The following is a 27042-nucleotide window of genomic DNA, read 5'->3' as shown; positions in this document are numbered from 1 at the left end:
TACTCTGGAACGCTCTACCAAAATGTCCCCTCTTTCCAAACTTTTCATGAAATCTGAAAACCCCACCTGTTCAGCATTGCCTACAATACAAAATAACTGCACTGCTTTCTCACCTCATGTCTCCTTTTACCCCTCCCCCCCCCCCCCGTTCAAGCGTGCCCTCACCGCCAGGGTCCTCTTCCAACTTTTGTATTGGTGCTTGGAGTTGTTCATGTCTTAATGTAATAAATGTGAACTTTTATTGATTGTACAACACCATTGAATTATTGGGTCTCTATAAATAAATAAAATAATAAAATATATTCTTAGCGGAAAAGCCCTGGTAGGCAACCAGTCACCAACTTCAGCCCTATTAAACTACAAAATGTAGCCATGCGTCAGAGTTCCCGATGGGCTGAAAAATGGCACATGCACAGTGTCTTCGGCCAGGTACGTGTAGGGCCAGAGCAGAGATAACAAGCGGATAGCGCATGCTGGAGAGCGTGGCAGGACAGGGAGTCGCCTAAGGAGGAGGGTTCTCAACCGAAATGTCCCTAAGAAGGCGTGGCAGGTGGGAGAACCCCCATCTCATTGACTGGAGGAAGGCCCGGAATATAAACACATTTTCTGTGATTCTGTAGCATGGCCGGCTATAAAGAAAACACCAGAACCAGTAATCCGGACATATAAGGAAGATTTTGTAGTTTAACAAGTCTCAAGTTGGTGACCGCCTCCCTTTAAAGTTCTTCACCTCAAAATATTCTGACACAAATTCTGATTTATATAACAGTGGGAGACAGATAAAACTATGATAAGATTAAAGCTAGCCTTGTGGAACTAATTTACAAAAAGCAAAATAATCTGAGACCGTGCATGCTGCCCCAGATAAAAGGGTAGTAGAATCAGCTAGACAGGAGTCATGGCTTCCCATTACACATAATTCCAACCATTATTACTTATTTTTCTTTAAAGTACATTAAATATATACACCACTAAAAATACTGCCCCCTCAGGTGGAGAACCATAGGTATCATACTTTGATACCTAGAAGAGAATTCTCAGTGAAAAATGGTTGGGAAAGTGAACTGCAGCTAGACAATTGCATAGCACACAAACAATATAATTGTGCTTTGAAAAAGGAGATTCTCAACTTTAAAATGACACCAGGACTATTGGTCCTCTTTTCCAACAAGACACACGTGTTGCTGTATGCTCTCCAACTCTCTCTAGCTATCTATATATAGGTACATATGGAAGCATATGGAAAATGAAAACAAATTACCATATATGTATGAACTGAAATTAATTCCAGGCAGAAATGTATTTTCCCTGCTTCCTTTCCTCATATGCTTTCGAAATGTATTCCCACAACTAGTTCCCACTCAATTTTACAATGTTCGGGATATTGATAAACCAATTATCACTGATGCAAAACAAATTTCTATTTTATCTCAATTACTCTTTGACAAGGAAATTGTGCAAGATAGTTTACTAACTACACACTTCAATAAAAACTCAATTTCCAGGATGTTAATTAATAGACAAGTCTAAGTATGAAATATACACAGTCATCAGTGTGTATAAGCCATTTACAGTACTGCGCAGATTAATCTTCAAGGAAAACTGCAACCGTAATAATGATAAAAGAAAAATCAAATAAACATTCTGAAAGTACACTAAAAGAAAAAAATGTATATAAAAATGGACTGAAACCTTAGAAATGTTTCCAGATCTATTAACCCCTTCGCGACGCAGCCTTTTTTCAAAAAATTTTTTGCTCCCCACCTTCAATAATCTAGAACTTTTCAGTTTTTACCGCGTAACAGTTTTTTCTTCTCAGTGACGTTATTTATTATACCGTGTACTGAGAAGCTGGAAAAAAAATCCAAATGTGGTGAAAATGGAGAAAAAACTAATTTGTGTCACTTTCTTGTGGTCTCCATTTAAAAAAAAAAAATAATAATGGATACGCCATCTTTTGACACTGATAACTTTTTCATACTTTGGTGTATGGAGCTGTGTAATACGTCATTTTTTGCAAGATAAGCTGTCATTTTCATTACCATTTTGAGGACTGTGTGATCTTTTGATCCCTTTTTATTCAATTTTATTAATGTGATGTAAAATGGCATAAAAGTTGCTTTTCTGAAATTTTGGCTCTATTTTCCATTATGGGGTTCACCACTGGGAAGAACAGTTCTTATATTTTGATAGATCTGGCATTTTTGGACATGGCAATGCCTAATATGTTTATGATTTTTACAGTTTGTTTATTTTTATATCAGTTCTAGGGAAAGGGGGGTGATTTTAATTTTAACTTTTTTTATTTTTTTCCTAGAACCGCAGGTTTACTTTAACCCTAGACAGTCTCATCATTCCTACCATATACTGCAATACTACTGTATATATGGCAAAACTGCAAACTGCAGAAACCATACAGCCTTGAGTTTTACAAAGATACAAGGCTGTCAGGGCAACTGATCACTGCTCCCCAATGAGGTCACAGGTAGCGACCATCAAAAACAAGGTGCTAGCACCAATCCAGGGTGTTATACAGACTTGGGGTTTGCTGTATATTACAGAAAACTCCCACCACTGAGGAGGGCTCAACATGTGAGCCCTCTACATAGATCATTCACAGCTCTGCATCATACTATCACTGTGACCAAAACATGTTTTATTAGAACAGTTATTCTGAAATCAGATATTAAAGTTCAGCTTGATCTTTTATCAACTAACACGAATGGGGAACACTCATTTTGGTGCCTTACAGGAGGAATGTTTTTTAAGAACAGTATGTTTGGGGCCACGATTCTGGAAATGACATTCCTTTTCCCCATCAGTTCTACTTTTGGAAATCTGTTGTTGCCACCTTGCGAAGTATACGCTGCTCAAACTAGAGGTCACTCAAAGAAATGTTGGAAATTTATATAAACTACGGTAATTAAAAAAAGTGTCATAATGCCTCTCAAAAACTAATGGTCACACAATACTGTGGTAGATAGGAAAGGCGAACAGGGAGAGACCAAAAAGCGCTCATAGAGTAGTAGTTTGTACAACAATGGACAAATTCAGATGGGGGAGGAAAGAATGGGGCTCACCAGATAGAGTTGTGCAAGTTACAGGCACAACGCTAGTGGAAGGCTTGAACTGAGTACCAATCAGGTGCTGCCTGTTGACGGGATCATCAGAGCGCAGTAGCCACACCAGTCTGGATCAGATGCATGGGATGATGGGGTGATTGTCACTATGGCGCACACTGGTAGTCAAAATCTATTCGGAGAGTACTTCACAACAAAACTGTTTATTGGTGTCTCGGTAACACAAGACAAGTGTTACCGAGACACCAATAAACAGATTTGCTGTGAAGTACTCTCCGAATCAATTTTGACTATCAGTGTGCGCCATAGTGACAATCACCCCAACATCCCAATACTGTGGTAGAGAAATTTTGAAAATTATTGTCATTTTGAGGCTGTAGCCTAAAGATTTCCCATCAGGTCGCTGAAACCAGGTTTCTGTAATTTCCTGTGATGAGGAGTTCTGGGACATTGAACTGGATACTACAACATCAATCAGCCACAAGAACAAGGTACTCATTGCATCAACATCGCAAACCAGAGCCGCTAGAGAGAAATGGAAAGGGTTTTTTGGATCAAACCTCAAACCTACCAGAATCAAGTAAAAAACACCACAAGAAAAGATTTTATTTGTTCCACAGTGAAATCTGTAGTACCTACTGGCACACGCAGGTAAGTTAGAATTTTAGAGATGCCACCTTCATACTTCCCAGAAAACCATAACCAACTGATTTCTTTCGACCTCTGAGGGTGGCACTTAACATATGCGTTTCAAAACGCACTGCAACAGCTAAAGAGAGATTTGTAGAATTAAATTGATGTTAACAAATGCACACATTAACATTACGTCAACAAACAGATGCATGTTTTGTAAACGCAAATGTTAACATCAATTTATTTAGGCACATCTATATTCAACTGTTGCAGTTCTCTTTGAAACGCATGTGTTAAATACTACGTGTGAATGCACCCTCATGGGAGTAAATTTATGCATCTTAAAAGAGTTATCAAGAAATTTTTCTTACTTGGGCTCCCATACCTTAACAGGTTTTACTGCTAATTCATTTTGATGGCCTTTAATCAGAAAAGGCCATCAATAAATGATTGTTGGTGGTGCGGTCACTTGGTCCCCACTAAACTGATGAGATGTTCTGAAAACATAGGCAGATGGAACTGTGCCCTGACAACTGCTGCATGTCCTCTACTGGCTTGAATAACGTACCATAGGATTAATGCATCATTATAAGCTGCCTTCAGAAGATGCTACCAAGACTTTAATAGTCCTATGGGATATCAATCAAGCCAGGAGTGAACATTTAAGTGTGACTCTGCTCTGCCCTTCTTTTTCTCCATAATGTTGTTCCCAGTTTGAGGGTCCCTTTAAGAGAAACCCACCAGGATCACACATTTTAACCTACTGATAGGTTCCTATGGGCTGTTTAATAAAAAAGAAGGTTGGAAATTAGAATTAAAAGGGAACCTGTCACCAGGGACCTCATTTTCACTAAAGACAGATTGTAAAAGCCCATGACACCTGTAGTGCAAAAATGCCTCTCTGCCTTTTCTAAGCATTTGCATTACAATATAATGCAGGCTGTCCTCCATGTTTGTGCTCCTGTACAGCTCTGTCCCTCCCCCACTGATGTCAGGTTGACCAGGCTGTGACCTCTGAGAAGAAGCAGGAGGTGGAGCTAGACAGGAGCACAAAGGTGGGGGCCAAGCTCTGAGGAGTGAGTAACACAGACAAGCCACATGTTTTTTGAAATACATCCAAACCAAGTCCAGCCCCTGTGACGACCCCAGGATTTTGTCAGGGAGCAAGAGTAAGCTATATCACACAATTAGGTTGTAATGCAAATTCATAGAAAAGGCAGAAAGGCAGATTTGCACTGCTGGTGTGAAGGGCTTCTATAACCTGTCTCTAGTGAAAATGAGGTCTCTGGTGACAGGTTCCCTTTAAACATTCTTACGTTCATTCATATTTAAAAGCATATAAACATACACCTGGCTCCCTGCCAACAAACTGCACCGAGTCACAGGGGCATGTTACAAGTCTGCAATCATCATCAATATCTTTCCTGGTACCTCTCTCCTTTCTTCCTTCCCGTTTCCTCCCTACAGACGTGAGCTGACGCTGTGCTTCAAGCAAATCTCTGTCAGCGCATGTATGCAGGAGGGAAGAAGAGGGAGAGAGCTATCAGGGCAGAGAAGAGACAATGATGATGATAAAGGAACTTCAACACCCTTGTGACTCAATGCAGTTTGCTTGCAGGGAGCCAGGTATAATTTTTTAATCAACTTTTAAAAGTGAGTGGAAGCAGTAATGTTAATTATGAAAGCAGATTGGGAAAGAATATTAAAAAGGCTATGGGAACCTGTAAATAGGAAAGAATGTGTGATCCTGATGACAGGTTCCCTTTAAGACTCGCAGACTGCTAAAATATTTAACATGCCTTTGGAGTCAAATCGTGGTAAAAGTATAGTGTTTGACTATGGATTTGTCTCTTGATGAGTCTCAATGAAAGTAATGGACTTTTAATGGGCTGTGCTTATTGACTCAAACAATTGATGGATCTGGTTAATGTGTAAAATGGAATTCTATTAAGGCACTTTGGACTTGGCACACAAGTTGTAGGTAAGCATATACTGTATTATATTGTACATACCTGATACCAAGATTCATAGTCTCTGCTGTACCAATCATACTTATAGCTAAAAGCATGTTGTTGCAAATTTTTGCTGCCTGAAAATACATACATAAAGTCATTTATAAGACAAAAGACAATATATTGTAGAAAATTAACAGCAAAACAGGTAAAGATAATCCTACCTGCCCTGTGCCAACCTCTCCACAGTAGATTACATTGGCTCCCATACACGACAAAAGCTCTTTAGCTGCATCAAATTCTTGTTCAACGCCTCCAACCATAAATGTGAGGTTTCCAGATCTAGCTGCACCAACACCTGGTAGTAGAAAACAAGGTTAAAGGATCAGTATAGTGCTTTTTGAAGACAATTAGGAGATTCGCCCATACATAAAGGGCTTAAAGCATAGCTAAAACCTTTGAAGAAATTTTGATTTCTACAGCTGAAATGAATAGAACAGGTGATACTAGAAAACACTATTAGACTTCATTAAGGAAAGTAGCTTCTCTGTGCCATTTTTCAGCTTCTTTCTCCTGTAGTGAGCAGTGTAACTGAAAGCCTTCCGAGGTCCATTCACTTCATATAGATAAAGAGGCTAATGATTAACTCTTTACATACCTACAGAATATTTCCTGAGAGAATTCCTCTCAGATTATTTAGGGACTAAAACCATTAATTAATTGGACACTATCAGGGGCCTTTATCGGTGTCCTGTATCCACTGACAGCTGAGAGATAGAGTTACAGAAACTGCTTAAAGGAAACCTACCATTTGATTTTGTGCATTATGAACCAAACATACCTTGAGAGAGTTCTAGCTACACAGATGCAGAAGCATATCTTGTTTAATCCCTGAGATGAGCGGTTTTGCTGAAAAACAATGACATTCAGGACCTTGGGAAAGGTGGATTGCATGCTTCTTGCAGTACATAAAACACATTACAAAGAGCTTCCTGAACTTTCCAGACAGGACTAATCAACCTGAGCTGGATCACTCATACACAGTAGCAGGGGGATGGTGCAGCAATTAATTACTTCTGCCTGTCAGTGATTACATCATTCTCCTGAGCAAAATTATCCTGAATTTTATTATTGTTTTTTCAGCAAAACCACTCAGCTCAGGAATTAAACAAAATATGTTTCTGCATCTGTGTTTTAAAGGTATGTTTGGTTCATAATGCATCAATCAAATGGTAGATTTTCTTTAAATAAGGAAGAAAGGCGGGGGGAAAATAAGGACACAGGAATAAAGTTTACTATAATCATCTGCACCATTCATTTCGGCAACTTGTTGAAAGTTTAGGTATTCTTTAATTCCATTACTTTTCAGGCAACATGAACATCTGACACTGCAACCACTCACTGGCTATAGATCGGATGGGGGACCAGCATAAATGGATAAGTAATGCAAATATTAGGGCTGATGTATATGACACATGGATTATCCCACACATGGCTCATTTGAGGTGAACAAACATGCTTCATACAGTTCAGCTGACCAGAATTCAGGCCAATAAATCTAGTTAAACTACAGACTAAGTTTGCTTGCCTCACACTTTTGGTTGAAATAGCTAAAGTGGTTAAACAGCCACTAAATAAGTATTGAGGATTTTAGATGCATGTGCCTATGGTAGACTACGGCATCAGATTTTAGATAAAGAAGTCCATTAAATAAAGTAAATTTCCTCCTCTGCAACATATCAAAGATAGGGATTCGATTAAAAAAAAAAAAATTCCACAGTACTCAGAAATAGACTCAAAGATAACAGAATATTATTTTAAGCAGGTCAAGAGGCAGGAAAAAGTGTTAACTATATAGTCTGCACACTAAGCAGATCCATCATAAACATCATTCGACAGAGTAAATCAAACTATCATCCCAAGCAGTCCCGCCTCAGTCTCCTTTTTACATCCATTACTGTACAACAGCAGATGGAGAAGAGAGATTAGGAAATGTAAATGCATTATAAATATGTTCGGACATAAATGTTTACAAAGTAAGGGATTACGGAATTCTATAATTCCTTCAGAAGGTATTCCGGAGGCCTAGTGTTCTTTTCCAGTGCTCTCTCTGTTCCCTTTCACTTCACACTACTTGACTGGGAAAAACAGCCCATTAATTACTGGCAATGATACTTTACTGATCCTCTAGCTGTGTTTATCCACAGTGCATAATAATGAACTCAAAGTAATCCTGTGATATGACCTGAAACAAATTAAGATGACAATTCAAGCCAGATCTTACAAACAAAACCCGGTATTATCCATCATAGGTCAACAGCTTTTTATCTAGATTACAGGCCGCTAAATAGCTACAGAGAGCCATTTATTAGAGCAAAATTAATGCTGACAACGGCTCGCAGCTGGTTAATTTTTTGACAGCTGCACTCCCTCAGATATACAAACACGTAAGTTGTAAATAGCTGGAAAAAAAATAAAATTACTTAAGAAAAACCGGCAGTATAAAAAGAACAATTAATCATTTCAGGCTAGGAACACCGAAGAACACAGATACATTCTAAACAAAATTCACTGGAGGAAAATACATTTCTTTACTGACAATATATTCTAAAAACAAAAAGATTTAGGTCCATATCAGCTGTTCGCTAATTAAGATTCCAAATGTGATTCAAGTGCATCAGGGAGGAGCAACTCGAAAATGCGTTTAGACTTGAAATCTTGCATTCAGGAACTAGAACCAAATAGTGTCTTGCCTTGTAAACTGGAAAAACGTTTTTCCAATTTGGGTCAACCAATGGCCACCAGGAATTGCAGACAAAAAGAATCCAGTCTCTCCATTAAAACTCAGTTTCTAATGTATTTTTACTATTTTTTAAACATATTGCAACAAAGTAGGATGGTTCCAGCACTCCAATGAAAAACGGAATTCATCCAAAAAGGAAAAAAATTAAAAACTACATTTTTTATGGTGTCCTTAGGCTCATTTCACACTGACGTTCCTTACCTCTGTTAAAAAAGTAAAGAATGGAGGTTTAACGGATGGGTAATGCATTAGTTAAAAATCCCATTGATGTCAATGTAAATTTTATGTCATCCGTTATGTTCCGTTTAGGCAGGAATCGGTTATCCATGCGTTTTTTTTACATAAAAAAGTGATGGAGGTTGCAGTACTTGGAAAAAACTTTGGAAAAAACGCATTGATAACAGAACCATGACAAACTGACCATAACGGATTACATAAAATTTACATAGATGTTAATGGCATTTTTAACTAAAAACGTAACAGCTCTGTTAAACCTCAATTCTTCACTTTTCCTTCCCTTTTCCAATCTATTTTATTGTAGTGGCATTTCCCTGGTTTCCGGACCAGTGCCCCGTGTTCCAAGCACCCTTTCCCCCCTGGAGTACACAAAATCCCTGGCTACAGGGAGTTCAACACTTTTATATTGATCTGTTGTTGCGCACATATGTTCATCTTGCCTTAACTTTTGTACAAAAGTTGTTGCAAAAATGACAAATGAATTCTTGGAATGGATTTTATAAAATATGGAATTTTAAACAGATGTTGGGTTCTTTTGTCACCATTTCTAAAAATATAGCTGCATTTGGCAAGGACTCCTCCCCGTGGGGCTTGAACTGAGTTTCAAGTGTGAACTTTGCCCAAGACTTTTGGAAATTTAGGAATAAAATTTGGCAATTAATTATGGCATCTGTGGATGGGTGGAAAATTTTAGACAGCAAGGGAAAATTGTGTCACTGATCGTGAAACAAAAATTGGCAAAATGTGAATACAGGCGGTCCCCTACTTAAGAACACTCGACTTACATACGACCCCTAGTTACAAACGGACCTCTGGATATTGGTAATTTATTGTACTTTAGTCCTAGGCTACAATAAACAGCTATAACAGTTATCACTGGTGTCTGTAATGAAGCTTTAGTGTTAATATTGATTCTTATGACAATCCAACATTTTTAAAACCCAATTGTCACAGAGATCAAAAAAGTTCTGTCTGGGATTACAATGATAAAAATATACAGTTCCGACTTACATACAAATTCAACTTAAGAACAAACCTACAGACCCTATCTGGGACTGCCTGTACCTGCAAATATGTACAAATAGGACAAAACTGTAATGACTAGACAAATGGGTCAGAAAATCTCCAAAAAGGTAGGTTCTATTAGGTGTCTTCAGTAAGTAGTGATTCAGCAGACCAAAATCAATAAAACAAAAGGACAAATTTGGCAAAGTAAGCGGTTCCCAATGATAATGTCCATCAGAAACTAAGGCTATGCCTGGTCCAGTCCTCAGAAAGTTTGCCGAAACTGCTGAGAAAGTGGCCATTTTAGAAAGCAATGCCATAAAGCCCGCTTCATGTAGGACTGGATGGTCAGTGTTCCCCGTGCTAACCCCCATCTACTGAAGACAATGCCCAAAAAGGACTAATAAGCATGAAATCTGAACATTAACGCTATACAAAGGTAAGTGGTGATAGGGATCATTATGGGAAATACCTTTCAATGTCACAAAGGATCATATACACCATACAGAGATCATTTATATTGGGGCCATATTTTTATTTAAAAGGAAAAAAGAATGCAGACAATATAACATTGGGGAAGTCAATGGTAATGGAAGTCAATTTCTTTTGGTGTTGCAGGACACACTCTTCCATTATGTTATCTTGGTGAATTCACTATAGTGTACAGCTTGTAGAACAAATGGATTATACAACTCTACAGAGAACACAACACGCTTGTACTGTAATCCCACTGGGAGGGTTATTGAGTCAAATTCAATAGCCACAATTGGGCCAAAAGTGAGCAAGAATTGACTGAGGCACACTTCTACCATCTGGACAAGTTGTTGTGTTAGCAATTATGTCCATAAGATGGGGATTGTAAGACTGAACTAAAAAGGTATCATATGCCTAATAGTCATTTACACATTTACAAAGACCAGGTTTTGATGCATTATCAGCATCAGTAGCCTAGTAACCAGGGAGGAATTTGTTAAAAAAAATTAGTTTGAATAGATGGTGATGTAAATATTGTAGATCTTCATAGTTTCAAAGCGTTTTGCCATCCCAAAAGGTCAGTACGTATAATATGAAAGCTAAACATACCAACCCGCTGAAACCAATGCCAGGCAGCTGCTGCTAAGGGCAATAAAATAAGAGTGCTTCAAGAAGAGCATAAATGTACAAGATAAAAGAAAAGCTTAGACCACACATGGAGCATTGTATAAAATGGCAGGTATCATTGATATGAAAACTGCCAATGGGAAAAATAAACAACTAAATTAAAGCAGATGAAGAGGCAGCTGACAATGTATTAATGGAAGGAATAAGTCTCAGAAACCAAATGGATTTCTAAAATTAGGGTAATTAAGTTTGAGACACAAATTTTGGAACAAGAAATTCTTGGGCCTTTTTTCAGAAGGCGGCCTTAGGCGGTTCTCCAGTGACATACAAGTTAGCCTCTATCCACAGGGGGTCTCAGTGATGGGACCCCCCATGGATCACAAGAACAGGGATCCATTGTACCCCTCACTTTACTTAATATGAGGAGAGAAGTCAGTGGCGCATGCACAGGCTGCTCTAGTTACCTCTGTGGCGTTTTAATAGATTGCCGAGTAAGGCGCTCAGCTATTTTCTACAGCGCCATAGAGAGTAATGGAGCAGCCAGCGCATGCCTGATTGGTTGCTCTCTTCATCTTGGTGGAAAAGAGGACCCCTGTTCTTGTGATCCGGGGTGGTCCCTTCACAAAGAGCTGCCACAATCAGCAAGTTAATCCCTATCCACAGGATACAGGTTAACTTTATATCCTTGGAGAACCCCTTTAATTGGCAAAGTATCCGTAAGTAAAGCTTTAACTTCACTGACCTAATCAAAGCCTCAGTTCCCCATGCTGTACTGAAGAGATGCGAATACAATGAAATGCTGTCAAATACAATGGAAGAACTTCCTACAGTTGGGAATCTGTTCTTTTTGGAGAAGATATATTATATTGACCCAAATCATATCATTAGGCTTCTTAGTCTACCAAGTTAGCCCAGAGGCAGTGTTTTCCTTAGCCCATCTTAGAAAATGTATTTGTATATTCCTCAGAATTCCCCAGAGAAGTACCAATGGCTATAAGTCTCCACACACCTGCATGGCAGCCTCGATTGGCAAAGTCTCTGTAAGGAGGGCTCTTTCTTCCCGCCTTTCACATGAGCTATTGAGCAAAGACTGAGAATGACTTCCTAGGAAAGTTGAATCCCATTTATTGTTTGGCCATAGGTTGCACTTATATGTAAAACAAATAATCCATCCGAATACATCAACTATGGCTAACCTTAAATTTCACAAGCTTATCAAAAACAAGTATTCCTAGGATTATTTATTTCTGGTAATTGTTGTGTCGTATACGGTTCTATACACAGAGCCACACTAGGACACAATTGCATTTTGCAAAATATAAGCCCACCAATGGCATCCAATGGCTGAACAATTTTGCAAGTAAGGTCAAGTTAAGTCATCACAAAGCCATTGCATTATTCAACTCCTAAAGCCAATGTGAACACAACAAAAGACCTATGGCAATCATAAGCATGGCACACTGCTATACAGTACATTGTATATAACCTCGTTGACTACAGTTGAGACCTTAGATGTGACCTGGGTTGCATCTGCTGCTAAATTTCCATCATTAAAAACAACGAAAATTAATGTTCTACCAGAACGGAAGCAGTTTTTCTGAAGTTTGCATAGCAAACCTTGAATACGGGAGAAAACAAGCAGCATAAATTGACATGCTGCAGTGCGGCTTCCTTCGGCAACGCACACGAAGGTGACGTTTTTTCCTATACTTTTTCATATCCAATATATTGTGTACCCATTGCTAGTTTATTAGGATTAGTCCGCACCTTAGCGGGGGAGAGTTCTCAGCCCCCTATATCTTTTGGTGGTCTGTATCTGTACGCACAGTTTTTACGTATTTTATCTAGAGTATTTTATCTAGAGTATTTGGTTATTGGCCTGTTTTATAACACCAGATCTTTGCAGTTTTTAGGTTCACATATTGTTGCTAGTGTTAGGCCTTATGTACTTGGCTTATGCTTTTGACACAGATAAAGCTAAGGTTTTACAGTATAATACAGTGGATTAGAAAGTTTCACAAACTTCACCTTGCAGGCACTGCCAGCAATGATATTAAAGAAAAAAAAACCCACAAAACAATATCCCCACGAAAAAAACTGCTTAAGGTCAAAATAAAGGAACCTCACTAAATCTGAAAAATATAGTCAGCTTGGATAAAAATCTCCACTAGAAAAGAAGAAGGTAGTGAAGGTACATTCATGGTATGCTTTCATTGTCTGGGGAGTAAAGGGGACATAGATCTTTGATATCCAAAAATGTACAGAATTAATCACACTACAAAGAAAAATACATTTAACCCTGTGCCACCCTAAACACTAAATCACAACGTTTCCTGAAAGGATCCAATCTGCTTTAACCAGACTCACAAAAAGAGGTGCCAATGGGACCAGGCAAAGCGTCTAAACCATCTTTAAAATGCAATTGTTCTAATCATTTTCTACAGATGCAGTCTCACAAGGGGCTGCTGTCACAGGGACCATTTACGACGTATTATGGTGTCTCTATTGTTTACCAGCGACATTCGCTAACCAGGCGACAGCTGGGACTGAAAGCTGCTACTCAAGGAACAATATAATCCCGTGAAAGCAATCAACAAATTTAAGGGTGTTAATTAACTTTACACTTTATCATGTTCAATTAGTTGTCTTTTTTAGCAGCGATTGCCGTGCACAATCGGTTTAGAGCGTGCCATGTTTGATTTGTAAGTGATCACGGTTTTAGATGCACACTCCATGTCAGATGTCCTCTTGGGTTTTGGTGACACAGACGAACGACTTGCACACATGCTCAGCAATGGGATGATCTGGTTGAATATAAACCACCATAACATAAACCCTTGTTAACACACGCTGGTCAATGGCCAGTATAGGAAATCAATGGCTGCACCAGTAATCCAATTCTTAATACACTGAGGCCTTAGATAAATATTTCCATTCTAAACCTGTAAGATATAAGCTACACAATAAAACTGTATGGTCATACTATGGTATGGGAAGGCAGATAGAAACAAATGCAGTATATTTGTAGACTCCTCCTTAATATTCTACCCGATTTACAAGTAGTATAGTAAATACTTTCTATTTACTGCGCCAAAGTAGGAAGTGAAATCCAGTACAACCTTTACACTTCAGAGTATGTAATATCCAATATGTAAAGGAGAGGGTGAAATTTCCCATATCTGGCCCTACTTTAGGGCAGGGTGCACAACCTTTATCGGTCTGAGGGTTGCATCGTCATACCACTCAACTTCAAGGGGCCGCACTAGTAAACAGCCCCCTAGACACGCCCCAAAAAAAACAAACAAACAAGCAAACACAGTACAGCTTAAATGTAACCCTAAATACCACTACTGCATCATAATATATTGGTACAATAACCAATACAGACCTCCAAGCAGCCCAGGGGCGTAACTAGGAGAGGTTGGGGCCCAGCTATTTCCCCTTAAAAAAATATATACATATTTAGGCTGCATTCACTTAAACGTCTGGCGTGCTGGAGAGGAGAGATGATAGCGGCTCACCCCTCCCCTCTCCATAGAGAATAGAGCCGCATGGCCATTTTTACGGCCAAAGATAGAATACACTATCTCTTTTGCGGCCACGGCTCGAAACAGTGAGTACTCGTTGTGCTCACCGTAACAAGCCATGCACCATAGAAGCCTATGAGGGAAGTATATCCTGATGCAAATTTGCAGCCAGGTATACGTCCCTCATACATTCATGTGAATGTACCCTTATACAGACAGGTTTATAGTCGCACCCATATGCATACAAGTATACACACACATACATTTATACACTAATACACAGAGTATATACAAACTCATACAGTATATACACACACATACAGTATACACTGACCATATATATACATACATGCAGCATAAAAACACTATATACACACACGGTGCATATACATACTGAATATACATACATACAGAATATACCCACACATTCAGTATGTGCAGCATACTGTAATTATGGAGACCCACCAGAGCAGGCATATAATACCAGAGAGCCCAAAGATAACATGTACCTGGAGACCCCCCTTTCTGCTCCCCCCCCCAAGAGCTGACTAGAATACCAGAGACCCTACCCCAAGAGCAGACCCTAATACAGAACGCCCACCTCTCCCGCCCAAAATGGACTATGATGGAGGATAATGCAGGAAACCTTAAATAAAGCAGCTAGTGAAACATGCACGATTCATATCTTTGGGGACAGAGGCCAAGGAGCCCTATCCCACACAGATGCCAGTACAGGGGGTTTGGGCTCCAGTTGAGCTGGAGGAGGCAGCCACCCAGTTATTCATACTTATTCTCTGCTACAAGTGGTAAATTAGTGCCTTTTTGCGGCTTAGCAGGAAAATGAAAATGCCAACCCACCTTCATCAGTGCAAAATCCTAGTAACTACCGATAGTCTTGGTAATGGCCACATCATGTATCTACGAATAAAATACTGCCCCCTGCTACTACCATAGCATTGCCTACCCCAGGCCATCTCTTCCAGGTCTATGTTAATAAACATATTAATAGGGATAGTCTGGTCAGTAAAACATTAGTGTTTTTTGTAAGTGTCTCCAATTAGTTTTAACAAACAAATCACAGTCCCTGCACCCATTTCTTAACTGCTTTGGTACCAACGCTTCCCCTTCCCAGGACCACATGATCTCCATTACCTAGCGTCATTTGACAATGACCCTCAGTGAAGCACATGTATCATTTGTTTTCTTTTGTGACTTAACGTCGGCGGAGGTCGAGATACTTTATCAGTGCTATGCATCTTTTGTTGGTTTTATTTTTTTTGTGACTTTTTAGGTGCATTTTTGCTCCCTGACTACACCAGGGTCTTAAGAAGTTAGCCGGTGGGTGGGTCTGTTGCAGTGTTCCTAAATGTATCTTTCCAGTAGAGAGCAAATTAGAGATTTTTTAGGTGCAAAACGAAGTACAACTGACCCCATGCTTAGTGTCATAAATGCACCTAGTCGCAAAAATAAAAATAAAAAACCCTGCAAAACAGAGACAAAGCATGGGCACAGTAATAATTTGTTTAAGGTCTCTACTTTGCTCTAAAAATAAAGTTGCAAAATAAAGGGGGAAAAAAAAAACATTGTTTTGGAAAGATACATTTAGAAAGACTGCATCAGACACACCCACCAGATAACTTCTTAAAAGGGTTTTCCCACAAAACAAGTTAGGCCCTATCCTGTAGACCCCCACATCTCACGGGAATAGAGGGGTTCAATATACCACCATTGGAGCCCTCATCACTCCTTGAGATGAGCAGAGCAGCCACTCGTGCACCATTTATTTGTATACAGCCGACCTACACAGACCGGCTGCCACGCTCATATCGGGGAACGACAAGGGGTCCAACAGGGTTACATTCGACCCATGGTTCTCGTGATCTGTGGTGGTCTCATCACCGACACAGAACAGCAAGTTAGGTCTATCCTGTGAATAAGGCCTTACTTGTAAAAGCAGAAATGCACCTAAAAAGTCCCAAAAAATAAAATAACCTGCAAAAAGATTTTTTTAAAAATTGAAAACAATGTTTGAGGATTACAAAAAAAAAAATATGTAAAATTATTTATAACATATGAATTTTATAGGCACTTATATACATAATACACACACTATAAGGAGAAGCTCACCAGATTTCACCACTGTTACTACTCAAAGCCTAATAATGAGTTAAGTTAAATTTTAAAGAAGGAAATTATGGGCTGTATACAAAAACAGCTGAAACCTCAATACAACGCAGCAGAAAACATTAGTTTTCCGCAGAAGATCTGCAGGGAGCAGCCGAGCGGTCGATAGATCCTTAAATTGGAAGCAATAGTCGTTCTTCTGTCCCAAGTTGGCAGCTGCTGCATTTGCAGACCTGGTTCATTATTTACCCATAATGACCATCAAGCTCCAGTCAAAGTCCGATCACCACACCTGTCAGCGGCGCTGTTAATTAGCCTTGTTTGAATTCAGATAAATATCACAATAGCCGAGCTTCTGCTGAAAAAGCAACAGAATGCAGCGAGGGCGCAAAGCATTGTGAAGACATTCACAGACAAGATGGATTGCTGGGACACAGAACATGCCACTTAACCAGGCGCTGGGTGAGAAGATACAGGCACAGGCTGTGGCACAGGGACGCGCTGCAGGCTTGTGGGGGAATTTTAGACATGGTGAGAAAGGGAGGCGACAGCTTAGACAATGCAAATTTCCGCAAGCCATGTGTATAATGGAACGAGGGCTCTGACCTGTGACGCAGTATAGGAGGTTTATTCTGTGAAAGGCTGCCTTATAAACCAAAAACAATATTTCTTGCAGGCTTTACAATACAGGCAGCCCCCAGGTTATGCACAAGATAGGGTCTGGAAGTTTGTTCTTATGTTGAATTTGTATGCAAGTTGAAACTGTATATTTTTTAATTGTAGATCCAGACAAAAAAAAAAAATTGGCCCCAGTGCTGTAATGGGACCAAGGATTATCAATAAAGCTTCATTACAGACACTTTACAGTTGATTATTGCAATCTGGGACTATGGTAAAGCATTTAAAAAGCTTCACCAGAGGTCAGAGGGGTCTGTCTGTAACTATGGGTTGTCTGTAAGTCGGGTGTCCTTAAGTAGGGGACCGCCTGTATACAGGCAGTCCCCGGGTTACGTACAGGAAGGGTTCCTTGGGTTTGTACTTAAGTTATATTTGTATGCAAGTTGGAACTGTATGTTTTATGTACAATCTAGATCCAGACAAAAATTTCTTTTGTCCCAGTGACAATTGGAGTTTCAAAATGTTTTGCTGTAATGGGACCAATGATTATCAATAAAGCTTCATTTCAGACACTTTACAGCTGATCATTGCAGTATGGGACTGTAGTAACATCCAGAGACATCACCAGAGGGGCAGAGTGGTCCGTCTGTAACTAGAGATCGTCTGTAAGTCGGTCGTCCTTAAGTAGGGGACCGCCTATAGATTTCTATTTTCTGAAGTATTTATGCAGTCTTTTCTCTGCATTTTTCTTAGAAGAAATGAACGGAGCACCGGTTGTAGCACAGATAAACACCTTCACGAGAAATTACACCATGTCGTTACTTATCAAAAAATTTTTTAAATTGCAGTGAATAGAAAATTAAGTAGACCTTTAGGCCATATTCAGATGCTGCCTTTGAATGTTTAGAAACACAATTCAAGTACTGCGGGAAGAGTTTCTCACAAACGCAAATGAGGTTGTGATCAGGAATAAGCAACATCTGTTTAGCAGGTAAAAAAACTTTGCTGGTTGTATAAAAGTGCAAGGGATCAGGAATAAACGCAGTTGCAATAAAGATAAACTCCTCCCCCGCTGTGCTTGAATTGCGTTCCTCAATACAATTTAAATGATTGCTGCCTTTCTGCTGCCATAGGAATTAAGAGGCTTAATGTCATCAGCAAGTGTGACCACCTCTATAAAAGATGAAGTTATGGCAGTTTGCAGACGTAGAGCATTCAGACATGTCTTGACACAGTATCAAGAAGAAAATTTATCAGAAATTATAAAGTAACAGCAAATCATAGTATCATGGTATCATAGTATATAAGTCTGGAAAAAGACGCAAGTTCAACCTTTAAGAATTAAATATAAATGTTTTTCCCCATAACCCGTGATATTTTTTCTCTCCAGAAAGGCATCCAGGCCTCTCTTTAACATGTGCATATAGCCCGCCATAAGATCCTCCTGTGGCAGAGAGTTCCATAGTCTCACTGCTGTTACAGTAAAGAATCTTTGTCTATGTTGATGGTAGAACCACCTCTCCTCTAGGTGTAGAGGATGCCCCCTTGTCCTGGTCACAGGCCTAGGTATAAGAAGATCTTTGGAGAGATCCTTGTTTTGCCCATTCAGGTATTTGTACATAGTAATGAGGTCTCCCCACAGTCATCGATTTTTCCAAACTGAATAATCCCAAATGTTGTAATCGGTCATTGTATTCTAGTCCCCCCCCCCCCCCAATCCCCTAAGAACCTTGGTCGTTCTTCTCTGCACCCGTTCCATCTCTACTATGTCCTTTTTATACACTGGTGCCCAAAACTGTACACAATATTCCATGTGTGGTCTGACTAGGGATTTGTATAAGGGCAAAATTATGTATTTAATTTATTCCTCTCTTGATACATCCCATAATTTTATTTGCTTTAGAAGCAGCCGCCTGGCTCTCATCAGCAAAATTAAGTTTACCATCCAACAATACCCCCAAGTCTTTTTCAGCTCCAATTTTACCAAGTAATTGACTGTTTAGAACATAATTATACTTTTTTGTTTCAATGGCCCAAGTGCATAACTTTACATTTATCTACATTAAAGCTCATCAACCATTTCTCTGCCCACCCCTCAAGCTCCCACAAATCCCAATAGTTTAATGCTAAACTATCGACCTCAGTATTAATTACTTTACACAGGTAGTATCATATGCCAATATTGAAAACCCACTACAAGGTCATTAATAAAAATATTAAAAAGAAGTGGCCCAAATACTGACCCATGTGGGGTCAACTTGAGAAAGGTTATAAGACCATGTGCAAACTATTTGAAGTAATCATTCTATAGTAGGAAAAAGTATTCACAAGTGAAAAACATTTAAGAAATTTGACAATCTTTCCAGGAATAAATATCTTGACAAAATTATCCTAATGTTGGACCATGAAATGCTCAGAGAAGTCAAGATGTTGCACTGGCCCAGTCACAGTCCACGCATCAACCCAATTGAAATCTTGGGACCTGGATAACGTTGCTTCGAGAGCTTTGCATAGATAAATACTCGTCAATTAACTAAAGCAACATTATTTTTAAAAAAAAATAAAAATTCCCCCAGAATAACACGGACACAAAATAACACTACAGACTAGTTTCTGTAGGTTTGTTCTTAACCGAAAAGTTGGAAATTCCTCGTCTGGATTTATACCTACAAAAAATATCTATTCTGACTAATACAAATACTGCAACATACATACTAACATACATTGAAATTCAAGTTGTCATAGGAAGAAGAATTCTCACTGCAAAAGTTTCAAGGGCATCTAAATCCAAGAGAGCATCACAGTGGACGGAGAGGTCCGTCTGGCTAGGAGTCGTCCAGGGCACATGCATTTTTCTATTGACCAACTCAACAAGCACGAAGACCTAGTGGCCACTGCACCAATGCAATAGGGAAAGGTGCGACATGTATACATTAGTGGCAGACTTAATCCGTTTACAACAGAATTCTGTAGTAATTTGAATCACGAAACAGTTTGTGTCACGTTCATCAAGTGTTTAAGACATTTTAGACACTTATGAGTAATACGACAAAAGGGTCATGGCAAAAGGGGCACAGGAGAAAGTCTTGGCACCAAAAATTACACTAATATGTCCGAATTTTTTCAGTTTTGTGGTGTAGGACTAAGCCAACTTATTAAAGGTGCAAAGTACAACTAAGCATTGGTCTTACACTACGCCAGATTTATCATCCAGCATCGGACACTGAAAACTAGAGCAGAATAGGAAGTCTATTGCGAGACTATTATAACCAATATATAACATATACATGAAAGATGCCTGGGCAGAAAGTGAACAGTCCACACTGACCCTCATCATAAGGACACCAGGGGGTATAATCTAAGGACGGATTCAGGTCACTCTTCCACCTCCAGGGCCTTTGTTCTACATACTTTCAGGAATTAATATCCCTAAAGACCTGTCACAAGATCTGCTTTTGGCATTGTAAGGACCCAATACACACCAGTCAGACAGTCACTGAAGACACAAATCTTCAGCTTGTCACCTCATACAAAGTCTTCTGACAGACAGGAGAATACAATTGATCATCTACAATAGAACATGGCATGTCTATTACACTGCTGTCTACAGCCCAATACATCTCAGCCTTCTGGAGGGCTTTTCTGGTAGCCTGCTCCATTCTCTTCTATATTAACAGGCTATTTTCATGTAGATTACATTATTTTAACCAAAATTGCTAAAATAAATAGTGCAGATAATAGTAAAATTTATTATACAGTTTCAAATGACAAATCTACTATTATCACTATTACCACCTGCACTTTTGATGCAATTTGGTGAAAAATTTAGTTACACTTTGAACTGTTCTCCACGGGATACAAATGCTTTATCTTGCGATGGCAGAGAAGGGAACAATATACTTGCTTTTCTACTATTAAGAGTGGAGCTGTAGGAGATATCTATCTCTCTCTATACACACACACGTTGTAAACTTAAATCTGAAAATCACTTATGCCACAAACCCTTTACAGTTCATGTTATTGTTTGTTTGAATAATGAAAAGTTCTACAATGTTCCAATATACTTTCTGTATCAATTCTTCACCATCTTCTAGATCTCTGCTTGCTGTCACTCTATAGAAAGCTTCTATGTTTACTTCTAGTGGACACAAATCTGACACAGGTGCGCACCTCGTTATAAAAACACAGTTCCCATTACTTTGCATGATAATAACGAGTCGTGCAGCTGTGTGACAATGGTCAGATTTCTGTCCACTGGAAGTAACATAGAAGCTTCCTATAGAATGACAGCAAGCAGAGATCTAGAAAATGGTGAAGAATTGACACAGAGTAGATTGGAAAATTGTAGAACTTTTCATTATACAAACAATAACATTAATTTGCTGAAATGGGAGCACCCCTTTAAGTGTTTTATTCCCTAGTTATGAAAAGCCTCCTGCCCTTATCTACTAGCTGTGAATGGTGAAGACTTTCAGAAACACTGCTCATTACAGGAGTAAGAAGGAGCAGAAGAAGGCAGAAGTGTGAAGCAAAGTTTCCCATCATCACCTGCACTATTCCGTGATGAAATGGAAAAAATTCACTAGGTTTAGTTATGTTTTAAAGCACAAGGGGGGGGGGGGTTTATCTCACTTCTTCCTGCTACCTCCAAATCACCTTTTGTTTAGAGCTGCAGTGGCAGGACATTACTGTGTGAAGTTCCCCCAATATACAGGACACTAAGCAATTGCATGGGTTAGTTACATGCAAAACCTCCCATCCTCAGAGGTCGTCATTCAGGCCGGAAAAAGAGATGATAAAAGGGATAACTTCTAACCTTTATGTTGAAGGTGCAAATTTGTAAGATTGCCCATTGGAAAGTAACCAGAAATTTAGCTAAAGACATGTGTTCCAGACTTTCTATCCTTTTCTATTGAATCTCCTGTAGTTTTTCCATTTCTTTCATTATTTGTTTCAATTATATTTTCTCAAGCTTTCTTTTTGTTGTGACCATCTCTTGAATGGGTGGGTGAATTTAAAAAAAAAGAAAAATTTTTTGTGCTTTAAATCAGGAACGGGGATAAATAAATAAAACAGTTCCTGGTCCAATTGGACTGAAAGTCATGTTCATTCCACATGCAACTGCTGGACCATTTACTGCAGTCATTTTCTCTCTATTAAAAGGGGTCCCTTAATCTTCATAAAACTTATACTTTGTTAATAGCAATCTCAGGCTGAACACATTTGCTCAAAATTTTGCCTAAACGGTTTATGTATTACCAGTGAAACACAAATTGGAAAACGTCCACCCAGGACGGGCTGTATGAATATTATAGCCCCTACAAATCCGGAATTCACTTTCTACAAAAATGGTACTAGAATCCATCTTTTTGGGGAATGTAGGATATGCCACTTCTGCTTGCAGTTTAAGGACCTATGAAATTGGTCCTGGATTGGCTCTTGTGTACATGTATATTGAGAGCAGGAACAGATGTACAAAGATTTCATGGCCAAGTCTAAAATTTGGTGGGTGGCCATGGGTCCCCTAAAAGGCTACTGCCCTAACTGCCTGCATTATCAACTACTGCATCCCGCACTAGGTGGCTACAGCCTTTTGCATTTGGCAGTCTAGTCTTGGGATAGTAATATGGAAGTAGGTGCGTGGGGCTCATTTCTCCTGCTCCAATTCTTCCTCTTTTCTACTGATGATGGTTTAGCACCCACCATTGCAGAGAGCACCTAATGACACCATTCTCTCTCTTCTACACCATGTTCATGGGATTTTCACAACGCATATTCAATGTTTTCTACTTAGAGTGAACAGTCACCTAAGCTTCCCTATCCAAAGGCTGCCGCCTCTTACTATTTTCTAATACAACAGGTCTTATTGTTCAGGAAATGCTTTTTTAACTAGAGGCATGAAGTTAAGATAATTTATGACTGGTTCACCATCAGTTACATTACAGCAGGAATAGATGTGATCACAATAATGTTCCATAAATTCACAGACCTAGCAATCAACATTAGTGCAGATTTTTTTTTTTTTTTTTTTGCTCTGCTGCAAAGCCTCATGGGAAGTCATGCACAGGAAGTCTGAACTCTGCATCACTCTACTCAGTCCACAAGCTCAGAGAAGACAGCAGTCATCCCAAGAAAATGTTCCTGCAAACTAATATGCAACTCACCTGGAGGAGAGTCCAATGATATTAATGGAGTCCTATAGATGTAGGGCACTGCCCTGCCTCCCTAGTCCTGATTTAAAGGTAGTTGATTATTGGCAGACGTTTTGCACAGTGCCTTGCTGGAACATTCAGAGCTATGTTAAATCATTCCGCAGTTCATGCCATGTGACCAGGGTTATGTCATATAAGGTCCTTTACTCCCAAATCTACCCCATGTATGTATCAAATCACATGAAATCACAGCATGCCTCCATGGAGGAAAGGGAAGAACTAGAAATTCATGGAGGCATGCTGTGTTTTTATGTGATCAGATACATACATGGGGTAGATTTTGCAGGATGTTAGTAAAAGGGTAAAAGGACCTTAGATGGCATCAACCGGGTCACATGACATTAAAAGCTGAAAGAGGAGAAGAGATGGGTTGGAGCCTCTGGACTCTGCCTAGGAATCCACTCCCCTTTTGAATCTCAGCTAACAAAGTTGATTTTATGGGGATGTGAGGGAAACAATTTTGAACTAAAAGAAGGGTGGTATTTAGTTAATAGGGCTCTATGTGAACCTGTCACCAGCTGTATTTGTGAAAAATGTGGTGACAGATTCCCTATAAGAAATGTAAATAAGCATTAGCCTAACCTGCATATGACGGATATAAAATGAAAACACAAGGTTACGGATTTGCCCTCCATAGAAAAAAGTCCCCCCCCCATCTTTTTAACAATTGTTTCAGAATGGGAAAAAAAAACTTTAGATCTGAGCCCCAGTTCTAATCATTGAAATTTACAATGGTAAATTCTTTTCACCCAGGAATTACAATGATAGAACAGACGATCAGATACATAACTTTAGGAAAGAAACTACCGGTACCAAGGCATTTGAAGGATGAGGGATCCCTGGAGTGTATGTGAACAGAGATCATCTGCATTTCAGATTAAAGTAGGAATAAATCCACAGATTGGTACAAAGCCATGAATTGCACAAATTACAGCTCTCACGAGTACTGCAGTGCCTACAAGGTCACCCATTCTTATATCACAACCAAATGTACAGCTACATGAAACGTGGATATGCACAAATGATATCAAACCTATTATCAGCTGCAATCCTTCCAGCCCTTATGTCATTTATGCTGTAAACATTCTGCAGAGAATAACTTGCATCTTTTTTCGTTTTTTTTTTTTACTGTATATAGGAAAAGAACCGAGGGTAAGGAAGTTAATTATTCCTCATCATCAGTAATTATGATTAGATGAACACAGTTTTCGATAATAAATGGCTATAATGATGGAGGACCCCATCCCAACAAATGCAGTGGTACATTAGCATAACTGTGCATGCAACCTCCACAATACTGCCGCCTCTGCACGCTTGTCATTGAGTGATTATTTAGGAATTCATAATTACCGAAAAGCACACTGTAATTTATTAGTCTCGCTGACAGTTCTAGTTCATTAAAAGTTGATTACTAAATGGTGCCCTCTAGTGGTCCTCCCCCAGGCTTTCACAACATCTTGGCTCTGGTTAAAAGGAACAGCAGGATGTGTAACAATTAAAGAAAGCATATGCTGCCTGTTCATGGATCAGACTCCTAATAATGTGGCTGAAACTTGGAGAAAATTATTGCTAGGACAAGCAAGATAAGGGTTTCATTATTTAAAATACATTTTAAAAAAATGTGTTCGAGGCTGCGAGCCATTTCAAAATCAATACAGATATTATTTGGAGTTAAAGAATCATGTGATATCTTTAATGCATCTGCAAGCGGAGATTTTAGAATGGCTTTCCATGGCAACAACAGAGTGCACAGTTTTAGGCTCATTTTAAAATACTTGCAAAACAATTCTATATCCACTCACATCGAGCAGTATATCGGCACTAGAATGCAGAGATCCTGAAAATTCTTGCCATTTTGCCATGTTTTTAACATATTACTTTTAAAAGTCTACGGTGAATTATAAAATGCAATACAATGAAAGATTTTGATGCATTGGAATCTGTTTTCCAGCATGGCTGCAAGGTCTTGGTATAGTCTTTTTTTGGCTTCAGTTTCAAAGGCTGCTATGAAAATAAGGCCAGAAAGATTCAAAACAATACAAATATATATTTAAAAACGGTGCGTGCAAAAGCAAAAAAATAGAATGCTAAACCTAAAAAAAAACACAAAAAAAACCCACAATGGAGCTTTGACACACATACACATGCATATTATATCCATATACACTTTAATTATACATTTTAAAATATTCTATATTTTTTGTCATATAAGAAGTAAATAACAACAAGTCTTCCATTTCTCTAGTCACTGATTACTCCAAAAAGTCCTAAAAATAAAATCAATGTTTATTTCTAATATTATAAACTTGTTCTACAATATTAAATTATATAATAGATGATATTTACATTTTGGTTTACATTGCTATATATATATATATATATATATATATATATAGCAATGTAATATATAATATATATATATATATATATATATATATATATAGCAATGTAATATATAATATATATATATTTTTTTTTTTACCTTTATGCTTTCATATATTTTGAGACTATTTATTTTTGTTTTTTATTGGAGCTTTAATTTACGTTCGGCATAATCTCGTCCATAAATGATCCCCATAAATATTGCCTGAGCCGCCTTTAGTCTCTGGCATATTAGTAGTTGGGAAGTGTTAGCAGTGATGATTTAATAGTGGTTACCTAATGAGTTGTGTTTCCTGCTGCAACTGAATCACTATTTAATGCTTTTATCAACAGTTCATGACCTGCCAGCATGAAATGTCAACCTGATTATTTTAAAAAACTACTGACCTAAAAAAAAAAAAATTCTTGCTCTATTGAGAAAGGGGAGGGGGTTATTAGTACCCAGTGCCCTGCTTTGGGAACCATCAGGTACGGCACCTTGAAGACCGCAGATACACACTCACATAAACTCTTCTACATTTAGAGGAATTAATCACTAGGAGAGCCATAACATTAAGGTTTGGTAGTTGTTTTTTGTTCCTCCCTTAGTAACGTCTTGCTGTTAAAACAAAAATAATAATACATTTTATATCTTCATACATTATACACACATATATGCACATACATACACGTATAGTAAAACATTTAGTTTTTTTTTTATTGAAATATATTCCATGACTTAAAAATATTTTGTACTACAATGCAATTTGTTTTATAAAAAAAAAAAAAAAAGTACTAAAAAGACAAAATGTCACCATCAGCGAGAAGACAATCTGCCTAACGTAGTAGGAAACCGCGATTGCTGCAGAACTGTGCAGCATTTAATACGGTTCTTACCGCTTTCATTGTATAAGCAGAAGTGATGCATATTATACAGCAACATTTAGGGGGAACCAGATTAAAACGAGCTTGGATATATTTTTTGTAGACAATGTTCAACAGATCCATCGGTGTATAACAACCTTTGTGACGGGTCGAGTCTAGACTACAGGCTGCCATACACCAAGTCTATATTCCATACATGACATATAATAAGAATTACACGGAGGTTTATAAATAAACCAAGGTAATGCTAAATTAACTGCAGAAACAGAAAACTGCTGTAGCCATATTGCAATAAAAAGTTGATTTGCCATAAATGTGGCTCATTTGCCACTCAAATAAAAGGCGCCCTGGTATTGTACCACATTTATCATTCCACTTTCTACAACCAAAACAAAAAAAAATTATATGGCTTCGAGTAAAAAGTGGGCATTTGGCTAATCAGTACAAAGTTCATCCAAACATTTTGTTGCAGATTTTTTTTTTGTTTCTCGAAAACCTAATCTT

At 38.6% G+C, this 27042-nt stretch overlaps 1 protein-coding gene across 1 annotated transcript in view; it reads right to left on the bottom strand.

Annotated features, from left to right (window-relative positions):
- Positions 1-27042, bottom strand: part of HIBADH (3-hydroxyisobutyrate dehydrogenase) — a 78628-nt gene that overhangs the window by 9955 nt on the left and 41631 nt on the right. Inside the window, exons 5-6 of the mRNA XM_072153723.1 lie at positions 5890-6023; positions 5726-5802 (exon numbers count right to left, since the gene is read on the bottom strand). Coding sequence (XP_072009824.1) covers positions 5726-5802; positions 5890-6023 — 211 coding nt within the window. The remainder of the gene's footprint in view (positions 1-5725; positions 5803-5889; positions 6024-27042) is intronic.

Source organism: Engystomops pustulosus, chromosome 5 (genome assembly GCF_040894005.1).
Source record: "Engystomops pustulosus chromosome 5, aEngPut4.maternal, whole genome shotgun sequence".
NCBI classification, from domain to species: Eukaryota; Metazoa; Chordata; class Amphibia; order Anura; family Leptodactylidae; genus Engystomops; species Engystomops pustulosus.
Note: the sequence above shows the minus strand (reverse complement) of the source record. Positions and strands in the feature narration are given on the sequence as shown.